The 20343-nt window shown below is 41.0% G+C and overlaps 6 protein-coding genes across 8 annotated transcripts; 1 reads left to right on the forward strand and 5 right to left on the reverse strand.

Moving 5' to 3' along the window:
• Positions 1-3814: 3814 nt before the first annotated feature.
• LOC108846251 (embryo-specific protein ATS3B-like) lies at positions 3815-4842 on the reverse strand. 2 transcript variants are annotated; one of them, XM_018619476.2, is made up of 3 exons: positions 4629-4842; positions 4432-4539; positions 3815-4249 (listed from the first exon to the last, which is right to left on the reverse strand). In XM_018619476.2, exons 1-3 carry the CDS (start codon positions 4755-4757, stop codon positions 4001-4003), a joined length of 486 nt encoding a protein of 161 aa, XP_018474978.2. In that variant the 5' UTR covers positions 4758-4842; the 3' UTR covers positions 3815-4000. The 2 variants fall into 2 exon arrangements, with proteins under 2 accessions (XP_018474978.2, XP_056861488.1); XM_057005508.1 differs by having other exon boundaries at positions 4432-4546; positions 4629-4798.
• Positions 4843-6164: 1322 nt separating this feature from the next.
• Positions 6165-8601, reverse strand: LOC108845660 (uncharacterized). Its single transcript, XM_018618830.2, has 14 exons — positions 8258-8601; positions 8091-8168; positions 7850-8015; positions 7651-7765; positions 7524-7571; positions 7386-7450; positions 7248-7308; positions 7089-7151; positions 6970-7017; positions 6847-6887; positions 6633-6747; positions 6484-6540; positions 6291-6353; positions 6165-6206 (listed from the first exon to the last, which is right to left on the reverse strand). The coding sequence occupies exons 1-14, from the start codon at positions 8415-8417 to the stop codon at positions 6165-6167; spliced, it is 1122 nt and encodes a 373-aa protein (XP_018474332.2). The 5' UTR covers positions 8418-8601.
• Positions 8602-9302, reverse strand: LOC108845661 (acidic leucine-rich nuclear phosphoprotein 32-related protein 2). The gene has a single exon (XM_018618831.2). It carries the CDS (start codon positions 9296-9298, stop codon positions 8801-8803), a length of 498 nt encoding a protein of 165 aa, XP_018474333.1. The 5' UTR covers positions 9299-9302; the 3' UTR covers positions 8602-8800.
• A 659-nt stretch (positions 9303-9961) lies between these two features.
• Positions 9962-19269, forward strand: LOC108845662 (sorting nexin 2B). Of its 2 annotated transcripts, XM_057005510.1 has the most exons (7): positions 9962-10612; positions 15676-16418; positions 16492-16701; positions 16784-17044; positions 17122-17208; positions 17285-17381; positions 19001-19269. In XM_057005510.1, exons 1-6 carry the CDS (start codon positions 10402-10404, stop codon positions 17363-17365), a joined length of 1593 nt encoding a protein of 530 aa, XP_056861490.1. In that variant the 5' UTR covers positions 9962-10401; the 3' UTR covers positions 17366-17381; positions 19001-19269. The 2 variants fall into 2 exon arrangements, with proteins under 2 accessions (XP_056861490.1, XP_056861489.1); XM_057005509.1 differs by lacking the exon at positions 19001-19269 and having other exon boundaries at positions 9963-10612; positions 17285-17516.
• On the reverse strand, positions 17477-18428 carry LOC108846980 (PRA1 family protein B6). Its single transcript, XM_018620154.2, has one exon. It carries the CDS (start codon positions 18316-18318, stop codon positions 17665-17667), a length of 654 nt encoding a protein of 217 aa, XP_018475656.1. The 5' UTR covers positions 18319-18428; the 3' UTR covers positions 17477-17664.
• A 152-nt stretch (positions 19270-19421) lies between the features above and the next one.
• Positions 19422-20130, reverse strand: LOC108846786 (uncharacterized). Its single transcript, XM_018619991.2, has one exon. The coding sequence runs from the start codon at positions 19893-19895 to the stop codon at positions 19497-19499; it is 399 nt and encodes a 132-aa protein (XP_018475493.2). The 5' UTR covers positions 19896-20130; the 3' UTR covers positions 19422-19496.
• Between the last annotated feature and the right edge of the window lie 213 nt (positions 20131-20343).

The raw sequence follows: 20343 nt of genomic DNA on the forward strand, positions 1-20343 counted from the left end.
CGTCTCAAACCGGTTCTAAATGACTTGATATCAGAAAATCAATCGGCGTTCACATCGGGCAGAGCTATCTCCGACAATGTCCTAATAACTCATGAGGTACTACACTTCTTAAAGAATTCCCAAGCAGAACAACGATGTACTATGGCTGTTAAATCTGATATGTCCAAGGCATACGATAGAGTCGAATGGGGTTTCCTAGAGCAGGTGTTTATTAGGCTGGGCTTCCATTCTAAATGGACAAACTGGATACTACAATGCGTCTCTACGGTCTCCTACTCCTATCTAATAAACGATGTGGCCCTAGGAGCAGTGAAACCTGAAAGAGGGATCCGACAGGGAGACCCCCTGTCACCCTATCTATTCATCCTTTGTGGGGAAGTCCTATCGGGTCTATGTATGCAAGCAGAGAGAAATGGAACACTTCAAGGAATAAGGGTTGCTAGAGGAAGCCCGAGAGTGAATCACTTACTCTTTGCAGACGATACGATGATCTTCTGCCAAGCTTCAAAGGAGAGCTGCATCACGCTAAAGAATATCCTTCTCCAGTACCAAGAAGCATCTGGCCAGCAGATAAATGAGGCTAAATCATCTATTTTCTTCTCTGCAAAAACACCAGAAGATAAAAAAGAAATGGTCAAGTCACTGTTAGGGATCACAACCGAAGGAGGTAATGGCAAATACCTTGGGCTACCGGAGCACTTCGGTAGAAGAAAACGGGATCTCTTCACATCGCTAGTGGATCGAATAAGGCAGAGGGCAGCTTCTCGTTCATCTCGATTCTTATCAAAGGCAGGCAAACTCACACTCCTCAAAGCAGTTCTCACAGCCATCCCTACATACACCATGTCATGTTTCCAACTACCAGTTAGTCTGTGTAAGAGAATACAATCTGTTCTAACGCGATATTGGTGGGATGACTCAGAAGAAAAACGAAAGATGTGCTGGGTTTCATGGGACAAGATGACACAACCAAAGGCTTTGGGAGGTTTGGGGATCCGAGATATCCAACTGTTTAATCAAGCTCTCCTAGCTAAGCAAGCGTGGAGGATACTAACAGAACCAAACTGTCTACTAGCTAGGGTACTAAAGGGCAAATATTGTCACAAAAGCCCTTTCCTAAAGACAGTGGCTTCAACTGGTTGCTCTCATGGCTGGAGAAGTATATTACACGGACGGGACCTCCTATCTACAAGCATCGGCAAAGCCATAGGCAATGGCGAAACCACTAAACTATGGGATGACTCGTGGATCTCACTAACTGAAAACATAAAGCCCATAGGTCCAGTACCTGAGGCGTATACGGATCTAACGGTGGCAGACCTTCTAACTACAGAAATGGAGTGGAACACATCGAGAATCAAGGAGATCTTACCTCTATTCGATCATCAGATTAAGTGTATCCAGCCAAGTAAAGAAGGACTCGAAGATAGCTACATCTGGCAACCAACAGCATCGGGGACCTACACCACCAAATCAGGATACTTTACTGCAAACACCAGAGAGATACCAGTGAGAGCTCAAGACCACGAATTCAGTTGGATGAGAGATGTCTGGAATGGTGTTTTCTCCCCAAAGATGCGCGTTTTTCTCTGGTCCATAATCAAGAACGCCCTCCCCTTTGGAGAAAACCTACAAACCAGAGGAATAAATGCTGAGGCAGTCTGCATCAGATGCAAAGAAAGAGAGACAGCATGTCATACCTTCTTCTCCTGTCCGTTCGCCAAGGAAGTGTGGAGTATGATACCAACTCAAAGAGTAGTTCACCTAGCTACAGAGACAGACTTCAAAACGGCTTTAGTATCCTTCAGAAATGTCGTCTGTCTTCCACCATCAGGAATCTCCAATAACGTGCTCCCGTGGATTTGTTGGACCCTATGGAAGGCGCGTAATCTCCTCATCTTTGAAGGGAGGAAGCTGACGACGCAAGAAACGGCAACTAATGGAATCAGACTAGCGAGGGAGTGGAACCAAGCACAAACCCCGATAGTCAAGAGACTACTCCAATCGGAACCAACATCGGGAGAAAGACGTCAACTACAGATCGATCTAGTAGACGCCGCCGTCTGCAAATCCGATGCGGCCTGGAACCAATCACTAAAAAAGGCAGGATTAGCTTGGATCATCACAGATTCGGTTAACAACATCATGCAGAAAGATTCTATGACCCAGGATTTTGTCAACTCACCTCTAATCGCAGAAGCCCTAGCGCTTCGGTCAGCGATCATCACCGCAGTGAATCGAGAGCTTCCCAAGCTCAAAGCGTTCTCTGACAACTTAACACTCATCCGAGCAATCAACGGCGACACTCAGGCGAAAGAAATCTTTGGAATCGTACGCGACATCCAACAGATAGCCTCCAGTTTCATCGCTATTTCCTTTTCTCATTTCAACCGTAGCAAGAACACGGAAGCTGATGGGCTGGCTAAACTAGCCCTATCAAATTCCTCTATGTAAACCCATTAAGGGTCAAACTTGGGCCTGAGGCCATCGTTTAAATTTAATCATTCAGTGCCAAAAAAAAAAAAAAAATCTACTACTATATAAAGGGTTATGATCAATCCATTAATTACCAAATGGTTTTAAGTTAGAAGCTCATAATTAATCCGATTTTAACATAGTACCAAAAGATCCTTTAACCTAATTAATATGGTCAATCCACTAATTACCAATTGATTTTAAATTGGAAGACCATAATTAACCCGATTCTAACAAATACAAACGCATTCGTACACCAGTCTATAACATGTTGCTCTCTCCCTATCCAATACATTACTCTCAAAAAAATTGTCAATTTTTTCTCTGAGAAAAAAAAATATCTATTTGTGAGATTACATTTTCATGATAGATGTCAGAATGTGTTATATTATTATATCATTTGAGATTTCTTCCATGAAAAATGTATTTTGTATTTTTCGGAAGAAGATAGTACAAAAATCTGAAACTTAAAAGCTACATTCCAAAACACATTTTCCCGTGTATATTTATATACCAAGCATACATTATGCCACATACGATTATATAATTTCTTGGGGTAATTTTAGTGGTACAATAACCAAAAAGAAAAGAAAAAGCTGATGAAGTATTATATGATAAACTCGATTTTTAATCCCCTAGGAAAATGCAGTTATGTCGAAATATTATGTGTTTTATTTGATAAAGATGTATATATTGATCTAGCAAGACCCAATCTTTGATAAATAAAAAATTCCTGAAATGACATTGTTGATATCGTGTTTCAACCTTGAGTTAACTTTTTGCTTACGTAAGGGATGATTGTATATACCTCGGGTCGTTTTGTCTTTTCCATTGTCTTTGTCTTCAACGAAAAACTAAATTGTAATGGCCAGAGATTACGTCGAGGAAAGGGTTCTTACATTATTTATTTAAATGCTTTCTTGAATCTCGATCCATTGGATTCTACAGATAGGTGCGATTTGGATTGCTGGAATTTCAAAAAGAAAAAACTTTTTTTTTAGTTTGGATCGTTGTAGCAAACTACTACTCGAATTTCATGTGAATAATTTACACACATATTTTGAGGTTGATTTTGACACGAATTTACTTTGTGCTTCTGTATAAGTGGATTGAATTTAGGCTCATCAACCTTTCAAATTGGGCTTGGGAAGGGCTTCACAATACTATGTCTGGTTTGGAACTTAATCAGAGACTCCCAAGAACTGCCTTGAGTGTTGTCAGTGTTTGTAGCCCAGCAAGATGAAGAATGACAAATTATCACTATCGTCGCGAACCGAATCAAGTAAACCATGGTCCATGCATACACGTACCTAGTCAATTAATATTGACACAACCCAAGAATCCAATGTATAAGCTAAATATTAACATAGAAGTCTCACTCACCAGTAAAAACATACGAGAAGAAGAAGCAAAACAAACCCAAAAATAGTTCGACACTAGACATTTATTAATTTACATAGAGAGACATTTAAGCAACGTAGCAAGCCTTTCAAGTATTAGGAGTTTGATGAGACAGGAAGGAGGGTTAGATGGTGTTGCAGTAATTATGACCAAACCATATGCTTTCAGGGACATACGTGTTGAAAGTGAAAGTGACTGCCTTGGAGCTATGGCTGAATATCCTAACACTCTCTGGAACCCAACCATCTGGACCAGATCTGTGAACATAGACATAGCAGATCTGGCGTACACATGGTCCGTTTATCTCATATGTATCTGATGAACATCGCTCAAATGCTCTCGACCCTGGGTCATCAAGCCTAGGTGCGTATACCTGGCCAAGAGAAACAAGAGAACATGCATACAAACTTTTATCTAATTCAGAAACATATATACTATGTTACAGTAAGTTGTAAATGGGACTCTAAATCATAAAGTTCTTCAACAAATAAAACACAGAAACTTTCCAGTTAATACACCAGAGTGGTCTAGTACTTTGGCTAGGATAATCTTAACCTGATTTCTGTAACCATCCCCGAAAGAGAGGCTGATCTGGTCTCTTGTGTACCTAGGTGACGAACAGCTCGTCCTGATGATCACCGTGTACCTACAGCTTCCGAAATTCTGCATCCTTGGTGAAAAATACAAACAATCAGACGGGTCAGAAAAAGCAAAAAAAAAAATCAGAAAAAGTTTACAAAAAGAAACAGAACCTGAATGAGATTGCTATTAAAGGATTCAGCGGCATGAGGCTTCAAGACATCGGTGGATCTTGAAACAGAGAGGAAGAAAAAGAGGAGTGTGAGGAGTTGCAAAGACGCCATTCTTGGACTTCTTGACATTGCTGCCTGTGGGAGACCAAGGAAGATAAATAGCAAAACAACTGGTCTACGTGTGACGTGTCGAACCTTGCATCAATGAAATAAGCCACACGTCACAAACACAATTATGTTTTACAAATACAAATCGTAACTCTTACGGTGAACCCTTAAGAGTTAGGTATAATATAATGAGGAAAAGCCAATATGTATACAATTAATACCTTGTTCAACACTAATAAAACGAAAAATAAAAACATTCACAGTTCACAACATATCCGTGAAGGTGTTTTAATCTGTTTGGTGCCAATTCTAGAGTAAGACGCGTTTAAGTAGAGAGTTCAAAATAAAACAAATTTGTAAGGGAAGAGTAAACAAGTGAATCAGAAAATTAGCAACATGAATCGGTTACGTGGCGCCACTTTTCCCATGAGAGTCTCCACCTACTACTTCCAGACAAACTCCATGCATTATTCATTTCAATTCTCAACACCATTTCAATATTACCAAAAGTTAAGTCAATTTATTTTATTTTTTTGTTAAAATGGAGAGTTTGGAGCTTAAATTTCAATTTCCCTTTGGCCAAGAATCAAACTTTGTTAAAAATAATGATATAGCATTGCATTTTGTAACAACAAAATAAAAGTTATGCCTTATGTTTTTTTTCTTGTTTATATCAGGAGTATTAATTAATATCTATTATTTTCCACTTATCCATAAACACTTGAGTTCATGAACATGAAATATATATAGTGTTGCTTAATTTGGGCATATATGTTCATTATAAAACTCAACAGCAAGTTTTATAATGAACATAGATACAAAATATAAATACATGTTAAAAATTCTCACATATGTATTAGCCTATATGTCCAAAATTAATATCCGATCTAGCTAAGAGATAGATTAACATCACCCATTCAAAATGTATTATTGAAAGTTGGTCCCAGTAATCAAAGCTAGTTAGAAACTCATGCATACAAATTTCATATGTTTCATCTTACACATATAGGTTGTTTTAGTTGGATTTGCAAAGATTAATGTTAATCATCCCACCTTCTATCACAATGTATAAATTTTGTACATCATTCATTGATTACCAAACACAAGCATTATAAACTTATGAAACTTCTATCATCTAATCAAGAGTGCTTTAAGACAATTTTTAATCCCAATGAGCTATTGCGAACTTGGTAAATATCCTGCGACAAAAAAAATCAAGCTCGTTTTAAAAATGTGATTTAATGGAGATGTATTGTTTGATTCAAATATAGAGCAATGCACTAGGTTTCAAATACCTGTGAAACATGAATTGATTCTTCATCCTCTTAAAGCTCTCAAATCTCTCCATAGTCATGTCTAATTTGTACAAGCATGATGATATCTTGAAAAATTATTATGTAGATGAGATACAAAGAGTAACATGAAGTCTTAAAGTACTGCGACTGAATCAGTATCTGAAGTGAGACATAGCTGTAAAAAAGGTAATATATCATTAACATTCATTACCGAACATATATTTAATACAATTTGAAAATGATAAAAATTCCCGCTTACTTTTCTAAGAGATTCAATAAAAGGTTCATCTTGGGAGTGTCTATCCTTTGGAGTTTCAAATTCCTATAGTAAACAAAAAAAAAGCATGGCATTATAAGGGAAACAAATAGTTTTCATCTCTAGATATACATGATTCATGAAGATGTTGTAATAGTGTCAATTTTAAGAACCAACCTACAATACAGTGACTTACCCTCGGAAAGTTGTTTTCATGTTTGATTTCCATTGCTTCACCAAATTTTCTTGATGCCTAACAAGAATGGGGACACTTGTGAGTTTTTATGTTATTCTGTGTTAATTAAAGACCTTTCATGGTCTCTAGTTCTTGTTGGGAGAGGAAACCTGCATCACCTTTGTTTCTAGATGGCTAATCTTATATTCATAAACTTGACTAGTTGTCTTTGAGCTGCAAGATTTCTTGACTTTCCTATCTTTTCTAGAACAAACTGACTTTGACCTGTGAAAGAACATTCTCAGAAGTCTTGATTCTAGTTTGAGTTAATGCAAGAGAGGAACGACCAGAAAGAGTGGGACTTATAGAAAATCATGCACTAACGTTAGAGAGTGTGTAGGATCATCAGTGGGTACATTTTTAGCCTGCAGTGGAGAATTATCATCTGGAGAGATGAGCGATCAACAAACAGTGTAGAATCTTTGTGTTGCGAGTTTTGAGACTTACATTGGAAGAGCGTTCCTTGGCTCTAAGAGATGTCCTTAGATGAAAACCCTACAAAACAGAATGCTGGTGAGATTGTGGTATGGATATGAGTTTCGAAATGGCCTCAAGAAGATTGAGACCTGGAAATCTTGAGAGCGAGGCGTATTCCTTTTATGCAAAGATGTCAAGGAACTTTCTTGAACCTACAAAATGGGTTCAGACACAGCAAAGATTTGTAGTTACTACTGCTAGCTAGTTGCTTGCATTGAAAGAAACAAAAAAAGGAAGCACACACGCACTGTTTTATTCATTGTAGAGCTAAATCTCGCAACCTGCTCGGGTGCTGAATTAGCCTTAAACCTGAAAGAGATTTATAGCAGAGAAGTAGTGAGCATACCATCTGAGGAACCAAAAAAAAATGTCAAGAGAGTCCTTACCTCTGTCTTGCAGCTCTTTGGGCAGTCTTAAGGTTAGGTTCTTTTGGAACAGTGACTTTTGATACCTGCAAATACAAATATATTACATACAAGAAGATGGTACAATGAATGTTTAGTTGATAACCTAAAGTGCATTACCTTCTTAGGAGCCTTATGTACAAATGGAGTTTGCTCCAACCGTGATATCTAATTTCACAAATGGTGAATAGTATTAGTCCCCAAAACAAAATGAGTTTATGATGAGAGAGCAGCGAGTAACAAAGACCTTGCGCAAGAAGCCGGTTTCAAGTTTTTGCCTTTTGGTATCTTGTGTTTGAGGCATTGATAATAAGATAGAGGAGGAGATCTTGCTTTCCAGCTTCCCTAATGATCTCTGACATCTAAAAAAAACATTGAATATTAGTTGAAGCAAATAAAAAACAAAGATTGATCAAGAGGAAACATGTTATAGACTATTATAGTACCTTGTGAGAAGCTGAACAGAGTAAATGTCAAGAGGTTTGTTCTGTCTTGCCAACAAAGAAGCAGTTGGTCTCGTCAAAGTCGAGTTCTTTCGTAAGAAAGGTTTGGTTTTAGACCTTTGTATCGTCTTGGAGAAATCTTTAGCAGTTTGGTTGTAATGAATGAACCCTAATTACCAAAAAACAAAACCTTGATTCGCAAGAAAAACAGAGCAAAAAAAACAGAGGAATTGCTTATAAATACCGTTGTATTTATCAGAGACGGGTTTGGGAATCTTGAGATGTTTATCGTCGAATACACAACTCAGATTTAAACTAAATGCTGAGATATAAAAAAAAAAGGCATAAAAATTGTCAGGAAACAAAACAAAAAAAAGATTCAAAATTGTAAAAAAAGAAGCAGATCTTTACGTGAAGGAGGATAGTTTCCAGCTGATTCAAACCAAAGCTCTGTTTCTGAATCGAGTTCTGGTTTGGAGAAGTCATAAAAACGAGGTGCGTCAAATTCGAAATCAATGTCGAATTCCTCAACAGAGAAGGGATCTTCTGCAAACATATCCGGATCCATCATTGTATTGTAGGATAGGAAGAAAAAAAATGTGGAGATTCACATCGATCAGAACAGAACCATGATCATTTTTGTTCTCTCTGTCTCTGGAAAATTTGTAGGAACAATAAAAGAAGAGGCAACGGCGCATACCTGTATGGCGTAGTTACAAAATAATGGTGTTTAAACAAAGGCCGTTGGCTAAATACAGAGGTTAAACTTATTACTGTTTGTATGAAAAAATATTTAGGACTAAATAGAAAAAATAATGTCACACTTCATTCAACCCTAGAAAAAAAATAATGATACGAAAAGTTACGCAAAGGTAATTTAAAAAAAAAAGTATGTCTAAAACTAACACAAACGGTTTAAATTTGATTCATTTGTGTGTGTGTGTTTCATCAAAATCAATAAACTAAGCTTAGAGCCCTAAGCTTCTCATGCTTCCATTCATTGTTAACTTTTGCTATAAACTCTTCTGCTCTCTTTCTTAACTCATCGTCTTCTTCCTCCTCTTCAACATCAGTCTCATTGCTCTCATTGTCATCATCATCATCATCATCATCCTCACCATTATTATCACAACAATGGCTGCTTTCTTTGTCCTCGTATCCTTCAGAAATGCTTGAGGCATCGGTCAGCGGCTCATCTTGTGCAGATGAAACATCAATGACAATCATCTCTTCATGATCATCATCATCATCACAACAATCATGATCTTGAGAAGCAAGGCTGCTGCACATATTGAAGTTCACAGAAGTAGTAAATGTGTAATCTTGAGAATCGGTCGAACCGGGTTTTGATGATCCGGTGATGATCATGACTATGATGAGGTTGCAGAAACAGAACATAAGAAGAGAGTTCGACGTGGCTTGTCCCACCAATTCATACGCTATGTCCAACATCTTTGCAGCCAAAGATACAAAAATATTATGAGAAGTGAGGGAAGAAGAAGAGTCGTTGGTAGTTAATTCAGGTTTGGTGGTGATAAAACAGAGGTTTTGGCGCGCTTTATAGAAAGGGGGCAAAGGTGTGTGAGAGAAGCTCTTTGTTTATGAGTTGAGAAGTTTTGTGGAAATGAGGTGTAGGTAGAAAGCTTTGTAGATATCATTTCAAAGATTATTTGAGGCTTGGGCTTTCTTAAATATATATTATTTAAAGACCCAAAGTACACATGAGCAATGGGTCCAAACTTGTTAAATAATGTTTTGTGTGGTGAAGTTGCTTGGCAACTGTTCATTTAAACAAATAAAATTAAACGGAAAGGCTTTCTTGCGCATTGCACCTCGCCACTAATAAGTGTGTCACATGTCTCCACATGGATGATGGAGCAGGAGCAGAGCTCATCATATGGTAAGACTTTTTTGAAGTTTTGATAATTTATCCATCAAAGAAACATCGTAGTAATTTCAATGAATGGATAATGGAACTCATCATAATGCCAATGATAAGACGTTTCTGAAATTTGTATAATTTATCCAACAAAGAAACATCGTAGTAATTTCGGTGAAAAAGTCATTAAACTACTTAATGATTTTTCTACGTACGTTTTCCATTTCTTGTAGTATTTTATTACAATTTATACTATCAACTGATCATACTCCATAATAACTCCTTCACTAGAGGACTTTGGAAGAAAGAACACCAAGTGAAATCAAGGCATCCCGTTTGGATGCGGGGATGCGACGACCACGTTAGAGAATAAGATGTATATTGGGCCGTATATATAGGGCCTAGTAAGGCCGAGTCGGGTCAAAGCCCAGCTAAAGTATTTAACATGACCCGAATATCAATCATCCCATCTTCCCCAATTTATTAGTCATCGACGGGACTCTTCACGACACTTGTCGATCCAGTCTCCCTCCGTAACCACCACCGCCGCGACTCAGCCGCTCCGGCTTCTAACCGCGGCTCACGACCACCGTACCAGCTTCGCATCCACATCGTCGGAATCTCAGTTCTCCCTCTCCGATTCTTACTAAAATTAGATTTATCACTTCACCGGAAAATGATGGGCTCAGAGAACGACGAAGACTCCCATCTCCACGCCTCCAGGGAGGAGACGGAGAATCTCTTCCTCCGAGACGATCCCTTGTCGAGAAGCGACGTCAACGGCAATCACAGCGCCGTGTCAACTCTCCCTCCGCCCCCGATTATCGTCACTCCGGCGGATTCCGATCCACTTTCTTTGCCTCCAAACGGCAGCTCTTACATCGAGCCTCCTGTGAATCACAGGAAACTTGAAGGAGATGAAATATTTCTTTAACTCATTTTCATTCAACTTGAGAACCTTACAGGAGGAGATACATTATATATAGTAAAGGCATTGCTAACCCTAGTCTCCTCATTGACACGTGATGGCACATGAGCCAAGACAATCAAAACTGTTAAAGGTAAAGGAGTCGCGTGCTAGCTGTCCCATACTGCGAGCTGGCTTCTTGGTACGGTGATCACGACAGGGGATAGTACTGGTCTCTTGTCTTGCTAAAACAGGTAAAGACTCAACGGCTATTAAAGCTTCTTCAGAGGACTTCGTGACTGTTTCGATAGTGGGCCTCGTGACCTGAATCTGTGATTGAGTACTCGGCCCAACTGGTAATGTCGAAGTCTCTGGCTTGTCTAGAGTGTTTGAGACACTTAGACTGATACGCCCCCTCAAACTTGGGGAAGGAGGAAAGGAGACACCAAGTTTGCTTCGAAGTTTAAAGAAAGCATCTTGACCGAGAGACTTGGTGAACACATCAGCTAGTTGCAGAGATGCTGGGATGTGTTTGACTTCCAGAGCTTTCAGCGCCACCCTCTCACGAACATAGTGAAAGTCGACATCAAAATGTTTTGTTCGTTTGTGAAACATGGGATTGGCGGTCAAGCAAACGGCCGAGAGGTTATCACAGAGAAGGAGAGGAGTGCGCTGTTGGTGAAGTCCCATTATCTTGAGTAGATTCTGCAACCAAACCACCTCAGATGTAGCAAGAGACATAGTCCGATATTCAGCTTCAGTGGAGGACTTGGACACAGTATCATGGCGTTTTGCCGACCATGAAATAAGGTTAGATCCAAGGAGAGTGCAGAAACCTCCAGTGGACCTCCTTGTCTCTTTACATCCAGCCCAGTCGGAGTCACTGTAACACAACAGAGTAGAGTCTGTGTTTGCTTTAATGCTTACACCCATATCAACCGTTCCCTTGATATATCGCAAGATGCGCTTCAATAGATTGTAGTCAGACTGAGTTGGAGCATGCATGCGTTGACAGATGAAGTTGACTGAGAATTGAATGTCTGGCCTGGTGAGAGTGAGGTATTGAAGTTTGCCAGCCAAACAACGGAAATGAGATGGATCAGCAAACGCTTCATCCTGACCCGGTACCTTATCAAGCTTCAAAGGGAGAGGTGTGGGCATGGGCGCGCAGTCACTCATTCCAGCAGTGACTAGCAGTTCTCGAACATACTTAGACTGATTGAGAAACAATCCATCTTCAAGGTGATGAACCTGAATCCCTAAGAAGTAATGGACATCACCCATGTCCTTCATCCGAAACTCTTTACTCAGTTGTTGCAGAAGATGATGCAGAAGAGTTGCATTGTTACCGGTCAGAATCATATCGTCCACATACAGAAGAAGGTAGATGACAGAGAATCCTTTATGATAGATAAACAGAGACGGATCCGGGAAGCTACATTGAAACCCAAAATCCAGAAGAAAAGAGCTGAACTTGTCGAACCATGCTCGAGGGGCCTGCTTGAGCCCATAAATAGCTTTCTTAAGACGCCAAACGTGATCAGGATTGGCTTGATCAACAAAACCTTTAGGTTGAGTCATATATACTGTTTCCTTCAAGTCCCCGTGGAGAAAAGCATTTTGAACATCAAGTTGCTTGAGAGGCCATTTCTTTGTGACAGCAACATGAAGTACAGTTCGAATGGTGGCTGTGCGAACCACCGGACTAAACGTTTCATAATAATCGAGACCCTCTTCTTGTTCATTGCCACGAGCCACAAGGCGAGCACGGAGTTTCAGTACATTTCCTTCAGCATCAAGTTTCTTCTTGTAGATCCACTGAGAACTGAGAGGATGTTGATCTTCGCTTGGAGGGACGAGTTCAAAAGTCTCAGTTTCTTTCATGTTATCAATTTCTGTTCCCATTGCTCCATTCCAGCCAGGATGGTTCAAAGCAGCTTTTAAGGACTTAGGTTCTGCAAACTCATCTTTGACTGTGAATAAGGCGTATTTCGGATTAGGCTTAATGATTCCAGCTCGTGCACGAGTTGTCATTTGATGCACCGGAGGAGCATATTGAGGTTGAGCCACTACTGGAGGAAGGTGTCCTTCAGCATCACCAACTAGATTGTCATTGAGAGGAGGGGGAGATGGTGGTGGCAACGGAGAGAGCACACCGGTATCAACAGGTGGAACAGGAGCTGCAGCAGGTGGAGTGACGGGAGGAACACGTCTGGAGGGAACCTCATCTTCAATAGGAGAAGAGACTGTATCCTCTGGAGTAGGAGGAGGAGACAGTAGAGACGCAGCTCGCCAAGCATTCAACAAAGCAGACTGACTTGACTTGTGAAAACCGCTGTAGACATCAGCAAAGGGAAAGGAGCCTTCATCGAACAGGACGTGTCTACTGATGAAGACCTTCCCAGTGGGAGGGTAGAAGCACCGATAACCTTTGTATTTCTCATTGTACCCAACAAACACACAGACTAACGAACGAGGATCAAGTTTATTATGCATGTATGGGCGCAGAGACGGGAAGCACTTGCAACCAAAGACTCGTAGAGCAGAGTACAGAGGTGCTCTGTTATGGATCATCTCATACGGACTCTTTCGATCCGGTAGAACTGACGAGGGTAAGAGATTGATCAGAAAGGTGGCAGTGAAGAACGCCTCAACCCACAGATGTTGAGGAACACGCCCATGAAATAACATCGTCAAGCCTAACTCTGTGAGATGACGATGTTTGCGTTCAGACAAACCATTCTGCTGCTGCGTATGAGGACAAGAAATGAATTGTCGAATGCCGGAAGCCGCAAGATGACTGAGAAACGCTTTACTGATAAATTCACCACCACCGTCACACTGAAACTGTTTTATTTTTCTCTGAAGTTGATTTTCGACCATTTGTTGAAACCGAACAAACACAGAGAAAAATTCAGACTTGAGTTTCAAAGGAAAGAACCACGTAAAGCGAGAATAATTATCTATAAAGATCACGTAGTACTTAAACCCTTGTGAAGACACAACAGGACTAGGCCCCCACAAGTCACAATGAATCCTCTCAAGAGGATGATTCGATACAAAATCAGAAGATAAAAACGGAAGTTGACAACTCTTCCCTACTTGACAAGCATCGCAGAGAGACTGAACGCTTGACTTATTAAAGACTATGGCTTTATTTCTTGACAGCAACTGAAGAACCTCCATGTTGGGATGGCCAAGCCGCAAATGCCAAATCCCTTCATTTGTTGCTCGCTGTCTAAGCGAATAGAAAGCTTGAAACTTGGAGTTCTTCAGTAAGTAAAGGTCTTTATGTCTTTGACCCCTGGTGAGCACCTGCTTTGTCACCTTGTCCTTAATAAACACAGATTCAGAGTCAAAAGTGACCTCACACGGATAATCTGAAGTGAGTTTGGACACTGATAATAAGGACTTTGTTATATCAGGGCATACAAGTACATCATTCAAACGTAGAGTACCTTGAGGAAGCTGAAGTGCAATGGAGCCGACATGTGTGATAGGCAGGTAGTCACCATTGCCAACAATCACCTGATCATTACCGAGATAGGCTTCTGCAGACTGAAGTTGGGAGGGATCGTTGGTGATGTGAGCAGAGGCAGCAGAGTCAGGATACCACTCTTGTCCTGACTGATGCGGTTGAGAAGGTTGAGAAGACAACTTCATGGCAGCTAGAGCGTTGTGAACTGTATCAGGAGTCTGAAAGTCTTGATCAAACCGATTGTAACACTTTACAGCAGTGTGTCCAACTCGCCCACAGATTTGACAGGTAGGACGAGAAGAGGAGTTAGAGCCGGAGAACTGCTGAGTAAAACCTCTTCCTCTCGTAGAGTAAGTACCACCTCGACCTCTGTTTCCTCTGTTGTTGTAGTACCCTCTTCCTCTGTTAGAGTAACCACGCTGAGTGTTGAAAGCCAAGTGTGGTGAGACCTCTGGTGGTTGAGAGTGAATCTGAAGTTTCTCATCAAAGTTTATGAGTTTGAAAACTGCATCTTCAAAGTTCATCTCAGGAACCGAGTCCATAGAGTGCTCGATGACAGTACTAATGGACTCATATTCCTTACCCAAACCATTTAGAGCCCCATAAATCATCTCAGCATCAGATATTGGACACCCAATAGAGTCAAGTTGGTCACACACACCTTTGACTTCACCAAGATACTCTGTCATCGACTTTTGGTTCTTCTTCAGACTTTGCAGCTTTCGTTGTAGATCCAGTTTGCGTGTGGCTGAGACTCGGTTATACTTCTTCCCGAGGCTAAACCACACTTCCTGAGCCGTGTTCAGACCATAAACAGAGCGAAGAGCTTCTTCAGACAGAGAGCCAAACAACCAAGCCATAACAAGTTGATCTTTTCGGATCCAAGTTACAAACTCAGGGTTGGCTTGTTCTGTAACCGTATCTCCATCACGAACAGAGACAGTGGGTAGAGGACGAGGAGTGGTTCCATTGACAAAGCCCAAAAGGGACTGACTTGAAAGAAAAGATTCAAACTGAGTTTTCCATAAGAGGTAATTTGTGGAAGAAAGTTTCAAGGTTACGCAATGAGAGATGCTCAAGGTAGGAGCAGTAAACGCATCCTGAGGTTCAGCCATGGATCGACTAGTGCTCTGATACCATGTGAATCACAGGAAACTTGAAGGAGATGAAATATTTCTTTAACTCATTTTCATTCAACTTGAGAACCTTACAGGAGGAGATACATTATATATAGTAAAGGCATTGCTAACCCTAGTCTCCTCATTGACACGTGATGGCACATGAGCCAAGACAATCAAAACTGTTAAAGGTAAAGGAGTCGCGTGCTAGCTGTCCCATACTGCGAGCTGGCTTCTTGGTACGGTGATCACGACAGGGGATAGTACTGGTCTCTTGTCTTGCTAAAACAGGTAAAGACTCAACGGCTATTAAAGCTTCTTCAGAGGACTTCGTGACTGTTTCGATAGTGGGCCTCGTGACCTGAATCTGTGATTGAGTACTCGGCCCAACTGGTAATGTCGAAGTCTCTGGCTTGTCTAGAGTGTTTGAGACACTTAGACTGATACCTCCGTCTTACGCAGACGTTATCTTCAGCCCTTTCGACGACAACGCCTCAGATGACTGCAGCAGCCAGTCCCCAATATCTCCGTCGTCGTCTTATCCGAGCTCCTCCGATTACATCAAGATCACTGTCTCCAGCCCTCAGAAGGAGCAGGACGCATCAAGCTCCATGCTCTCCGGAGGAAGCACTTACATCACTTACCTGATTACCACCAGAACGAATCTCCCTGAGTACAAAGGTTCTGACTTTACAGTGAGGAGGAGGTTTAGAGATGTTGTTGCGTTGGGGGATAGGTTGGCTGAGTCTTATAGAGGGTTCTGTATTCCACCGAGGCCGGATAAGAGCGTGGTGGAGAGTCAAGTGATGCAGAGGCATGAGTTTGTTGAGCAGAGGAGAGTTGCGTTGGAGAAGTACTTGCGCAGGCTTGCTTCGCATCCTGTGATTAGGAATAGCGATGAGCTGAAGGTGTTTCTTGGAGTGGAAGGGAAGTTGCCGTTACAGATGGGAACTGATGTGGCGTCTAGGATCTTGCCGAAACAGTTGTTTGGTGAAGGGGTTGAGGTGGCGGCTCAGCCACCAGCTAGAAGCGGTAGAGATCTGTTTAGATTGTTTAAAGAGCTTAGACAGTCAGTTTCTAATGACTGGGGTGGAGCAAAGCCAGCTGTTGTGGAGGAAGATAAAGACTTTTTGGAGAAGAAGGAGAAGATGCATGATCTTGAGAAAGAGATTATTAATGCCTCGCAGCAGGTACTTGTTAACTTCGTTTTTATGCATCACTTATGTCAGTATTTTTCATGGCTTTTGTTTTGTTCTTTTGTAGGCTGAAACACTCGTCAAGGCACAGCAAGACATAGGGGAGACGTTGGGGGAGTTGGGATTAGCCTTCATTAAGCTGACAAAGTTCGAGAACGAAGAAGCTGTGTTCAGTTCTCAACGAGCTCGTGCCAATGATATGAAGAATTTAGCCACTGCAGCTGTGAAAGCCAGCAGGTTTTACAGAGAGCTGAACTCACAAACGGTGAAGCATTTGGTAATATAGTAGTGAAGAGTTTATTTTGCTCTCGTTTGGGGAAGGGCTTTGGTTTCATTAAGGAACTGTTGTTTGATGTCAGGACACACTCCACGATTACCTTGGCGTAATGATGGCGGTCCAGGGCGCATTCACAGATAGATCTAGTGCTTTACTGACAGTGCAGACGCTTCTATCTGATGTTTCTTCTCTCGAAGGAAGAGCAGAGAAGCTAGAAGCTGCGTCTTCAAAGGTGTTTGGCGGCGACAAGTCAAGGATTAAAAAGATAGAAGAGTTAAAAGAAACCATCAAGAACACCGAGGACGCCAAAAATGTAGCCATCAAGCAGTATGAGCGGATCAAGGTAGGTTCCCCTATACATAACAAATGCTATATGCGGATTTGAAATCCTAATGTGAATATGTTTTTATCATATGACAGGAAAATAATCGGAGCGAGGTTGAAAGGCTGGACAGAGAACGGCGTGCAGACTTCTTGAGTATGATGAAGGGGTTTGTTGTTAGCCAGGTACATTGTTATTAAGATGAGTGAGGTCTTGATTAGAGAGAAAAAGTTCTTACATGAAATGGATGCTCTCTTGCAGGTAGGATATGCAGAGAAGATGGCCAATGTGTGGGCAAAGGCTGCAGAGGAGACTAGTCAATACAATAGAGAGAGCTCTTAAACAAAGAGATCAACCTGTAATTTTCTTCTTCTTATTCTTTTACTCATGGTTTTGGGCTTTACACAGTTTCACTTTGGTGTAAGTAAAAGAACAACAAAAACAAAACAAAAATAGTTAAATACTCCTTAAACGAGTTTAGAAAATTTTATTACATCCAAGTCCACATGTTGTTGAGGAATACATTAACAAAAATTGAAATATTATGAGTAATAAAAACGAAAGGAGTGAATAAATTCAATGGTATACAAATATGTAGAAAAGGTATATTTGTTTGAAAAGGGTAATGTTTAATAAGCTTATTAGGCTCGAACTCGTGACATAGCGGATGTAGCAATAGCAGCAGCTGCTGCGTTTGAAGCATTTTGGTTAAAGAATGTGAAAAGACCAGATCCAATAGTTTCTTGCTCCTCAAGAAACAGATCTTCAGGCGCACGGAACGCGCCGTGTACGGCCACAGCCATCGTCCCAAGAGCCAGAGTAGACATCAAGAGCGAACCGACGCTCGTCATGAACATCACCACCACGGTGCAAAGACAGAGCATCCCCAGCGTCTCCAGGTCAGAGAACGTGCGTCCTCCGATGACCAGCGGCTGATCCGAGGGACGGAAAACGTAGAGGAAAAGCCAAGAAGCGGCGAGGGAGGCGAGGAGGAAGAGCGCGAAAGGGTGTGAGAGGAGAGAAGCGGCGAGCAAGATCGCTACTAAGGTTATGTAGTTGGATTTGAAGTAGGAGAAGTTCTTTCTTACTCGCGAAGCTGCCTCGGAGAGGGATGGTGGCCGTGAGAACGCTGACCGGTCGATGAGCTCTGTCCAGGGCCGAGCGTCGGAGGTAGCGTGACGGGCGGAGGCTACAACGCGGGAAACGAGGACGCGTAGAGAGCTTAGTAACTGTGGATCACTACCACCTGGGAGGTGATCAGGAGAAGTTGAAGTTGGGAGAAGAGGAGAAGCCATTTGAGAGAGAGAGATCTAGTTTTCAGACAAAGTCAGAGTGAAGAATATAGAGAGAGAGAGAGAGAGAGAGAGAGAGAGAGAGAGAGAGAGAGAGAGAGAGAGGCTTTCACGTTCGCTGGCCTTTACTTCATAGTGTCGGCTACTAGCATGTGCTTTTTAACTTTCTTTCTTTTTAAATAATGAATGGCTCTCTTTGTATGTATGCCTTTATGTGTTTATTACATCATTACACTTTTTTTTTTTGTCACGATATTACATCATTACACTTTTTTCACTTTCCACGTCTCTGTTTTTTACTAGTAACCTTAAAAGTTCAAACACTAATTTTACAAAGTCTGTCAAGTTGAGGCGTGACGTCTCTTTCTTAACTACGGCACTGGCTTATCATCCATCTCTTGGCATCTGCTTCATCTTCACCAAATTATTGACTGTCTCTCTATGACTGCTGCTCTGATGGGGTTTGAAGCCTATCACTGGGGTTTGGGATGATTGTGGTTTTATTTATAGACAATCTCAGTGATATGACCCTTCATAAGAGACGTTTCCAGTTTCTTCTTTGAGAGGCAATTTGGTTACGTGCATCTGAAGTAACTCCTAGTTTTTTTTTCGCTTCCTTTGACTTGCTTCTGTCCGTATATGCGTGCATTTTAAGTTTTTAACCATCTTCAGACGGTTTTTACAGGTAAGTTGGGGTAAAATCTGAGCTACTTTCTGAAAAAAGAGATGGTAGGAAGTACCAGAAACTAACAATGCAAGAAGGGTCTTGCAATTGATAGGAACAAGAGAAGATGTCACGTTGGGGAAAAGCAAAGTGCTCCTTCCAATCTTCAACTTTGATTTGATCCTGATTGATTAGCTTACTTACTAGAAGTTGTTGTTTTAATATCAAGTCAACAGATTTCAAAAGTGTAAAATTACAAAAATTATCCATACAAAAACGCTCTACTGGAATCATAAACAGTCTTGTAATAGGGTTTGAAAGCAAGCAAGCAAGCAACATGAAAGAGGAAAAAGCCTCTTCCTAGCTTCCTCAATGATGGTAAGCTTAATACCTTTGCCCTTCGGAAGAGACACCCACGGCTTAGTTCCTTTCCCCAGAGTGAACACATTCCCCAACCTCGTTGCAAACTCATGCTTAAATTTGATTCATTTGTGTGAGTGTGTGTCTTTCATCAAAATCAATAAACTGAGATCAGAGCCCTAAGCTTCTCATGCTTCCATTCATTGTTAACTTTTGCTATAAACTCTTCTGCTCTCTTTCTTAACTCATCATCGTCTTCTTCCTCCTCTTCAACATCAGCCTCATTGCTCTCTTCATCATCATTATCATCACAACAAAAGCTGCTTTCTTTTTCCTCGTATTCTTCAGAAATGCTGGAAGCATCGGTCAGAGGCTCGTCTTGTGCAGATGAGACATCAATGACAACCATCTCTTCATGATCATCATCATCATCACCACCACAACAATCATGATCTTGAGAAGCAAGGCTGCTGCACATATTGAAGCTCACAGAGGTAGTCAATGTGTAATCTTGAGAATCGGTCGAACCGGGTTTTGATGATCCAGTGATGATCATGACTATGATGAGGTTTCAGAAACAGAACATAAGAAGAGAATTCGACGTGGCTTGTCCCACCAATTCATACGCTATGTCCAACATCTTTGCGGCCTAAGAAGACAAACAAGGGAAGAATATTATGAGAAGTGAAGGAAGAAGAGTCTTTGGTAGTTTAATTCAGGTTTGGTGTGTGATAGAACAGAGGTTTTGGCGCGCTTTATAAAAAGGGGGCAAAAGTGTGTGAGAGAAGCTCTTTTGGTTATGACTTGAGAAGTTTCATGGCAATGAGGTGTAGATAGAAAGCTTTATAGATATCATAAAATATTGTCTTAGAATTGGGCTTCTTTGTGAATTATATATAATTTTTAATGACCTAAAGTACATATGGGTCTTTCAATTATATTATCCCCTAGTCTATATTTGAGAAGTGGTTTGCCACATGTCTTCTCTATAATAGTTTTCACAA

Source organism: Raphanus sativus, chromosome 3 (assembly GCF_000801105.2).
Source record: "Raphanus sativus cultivar WK10039 chromosome 3, ASM80110v3, whole genome shotgun sequence".
Lineage (NCBI taxonomy): Eukaryota > Viridiplantae > Streptophyta > Magnoliopsida > Brassicales > Brassicaceae > Raphanus > Raphanus sativus.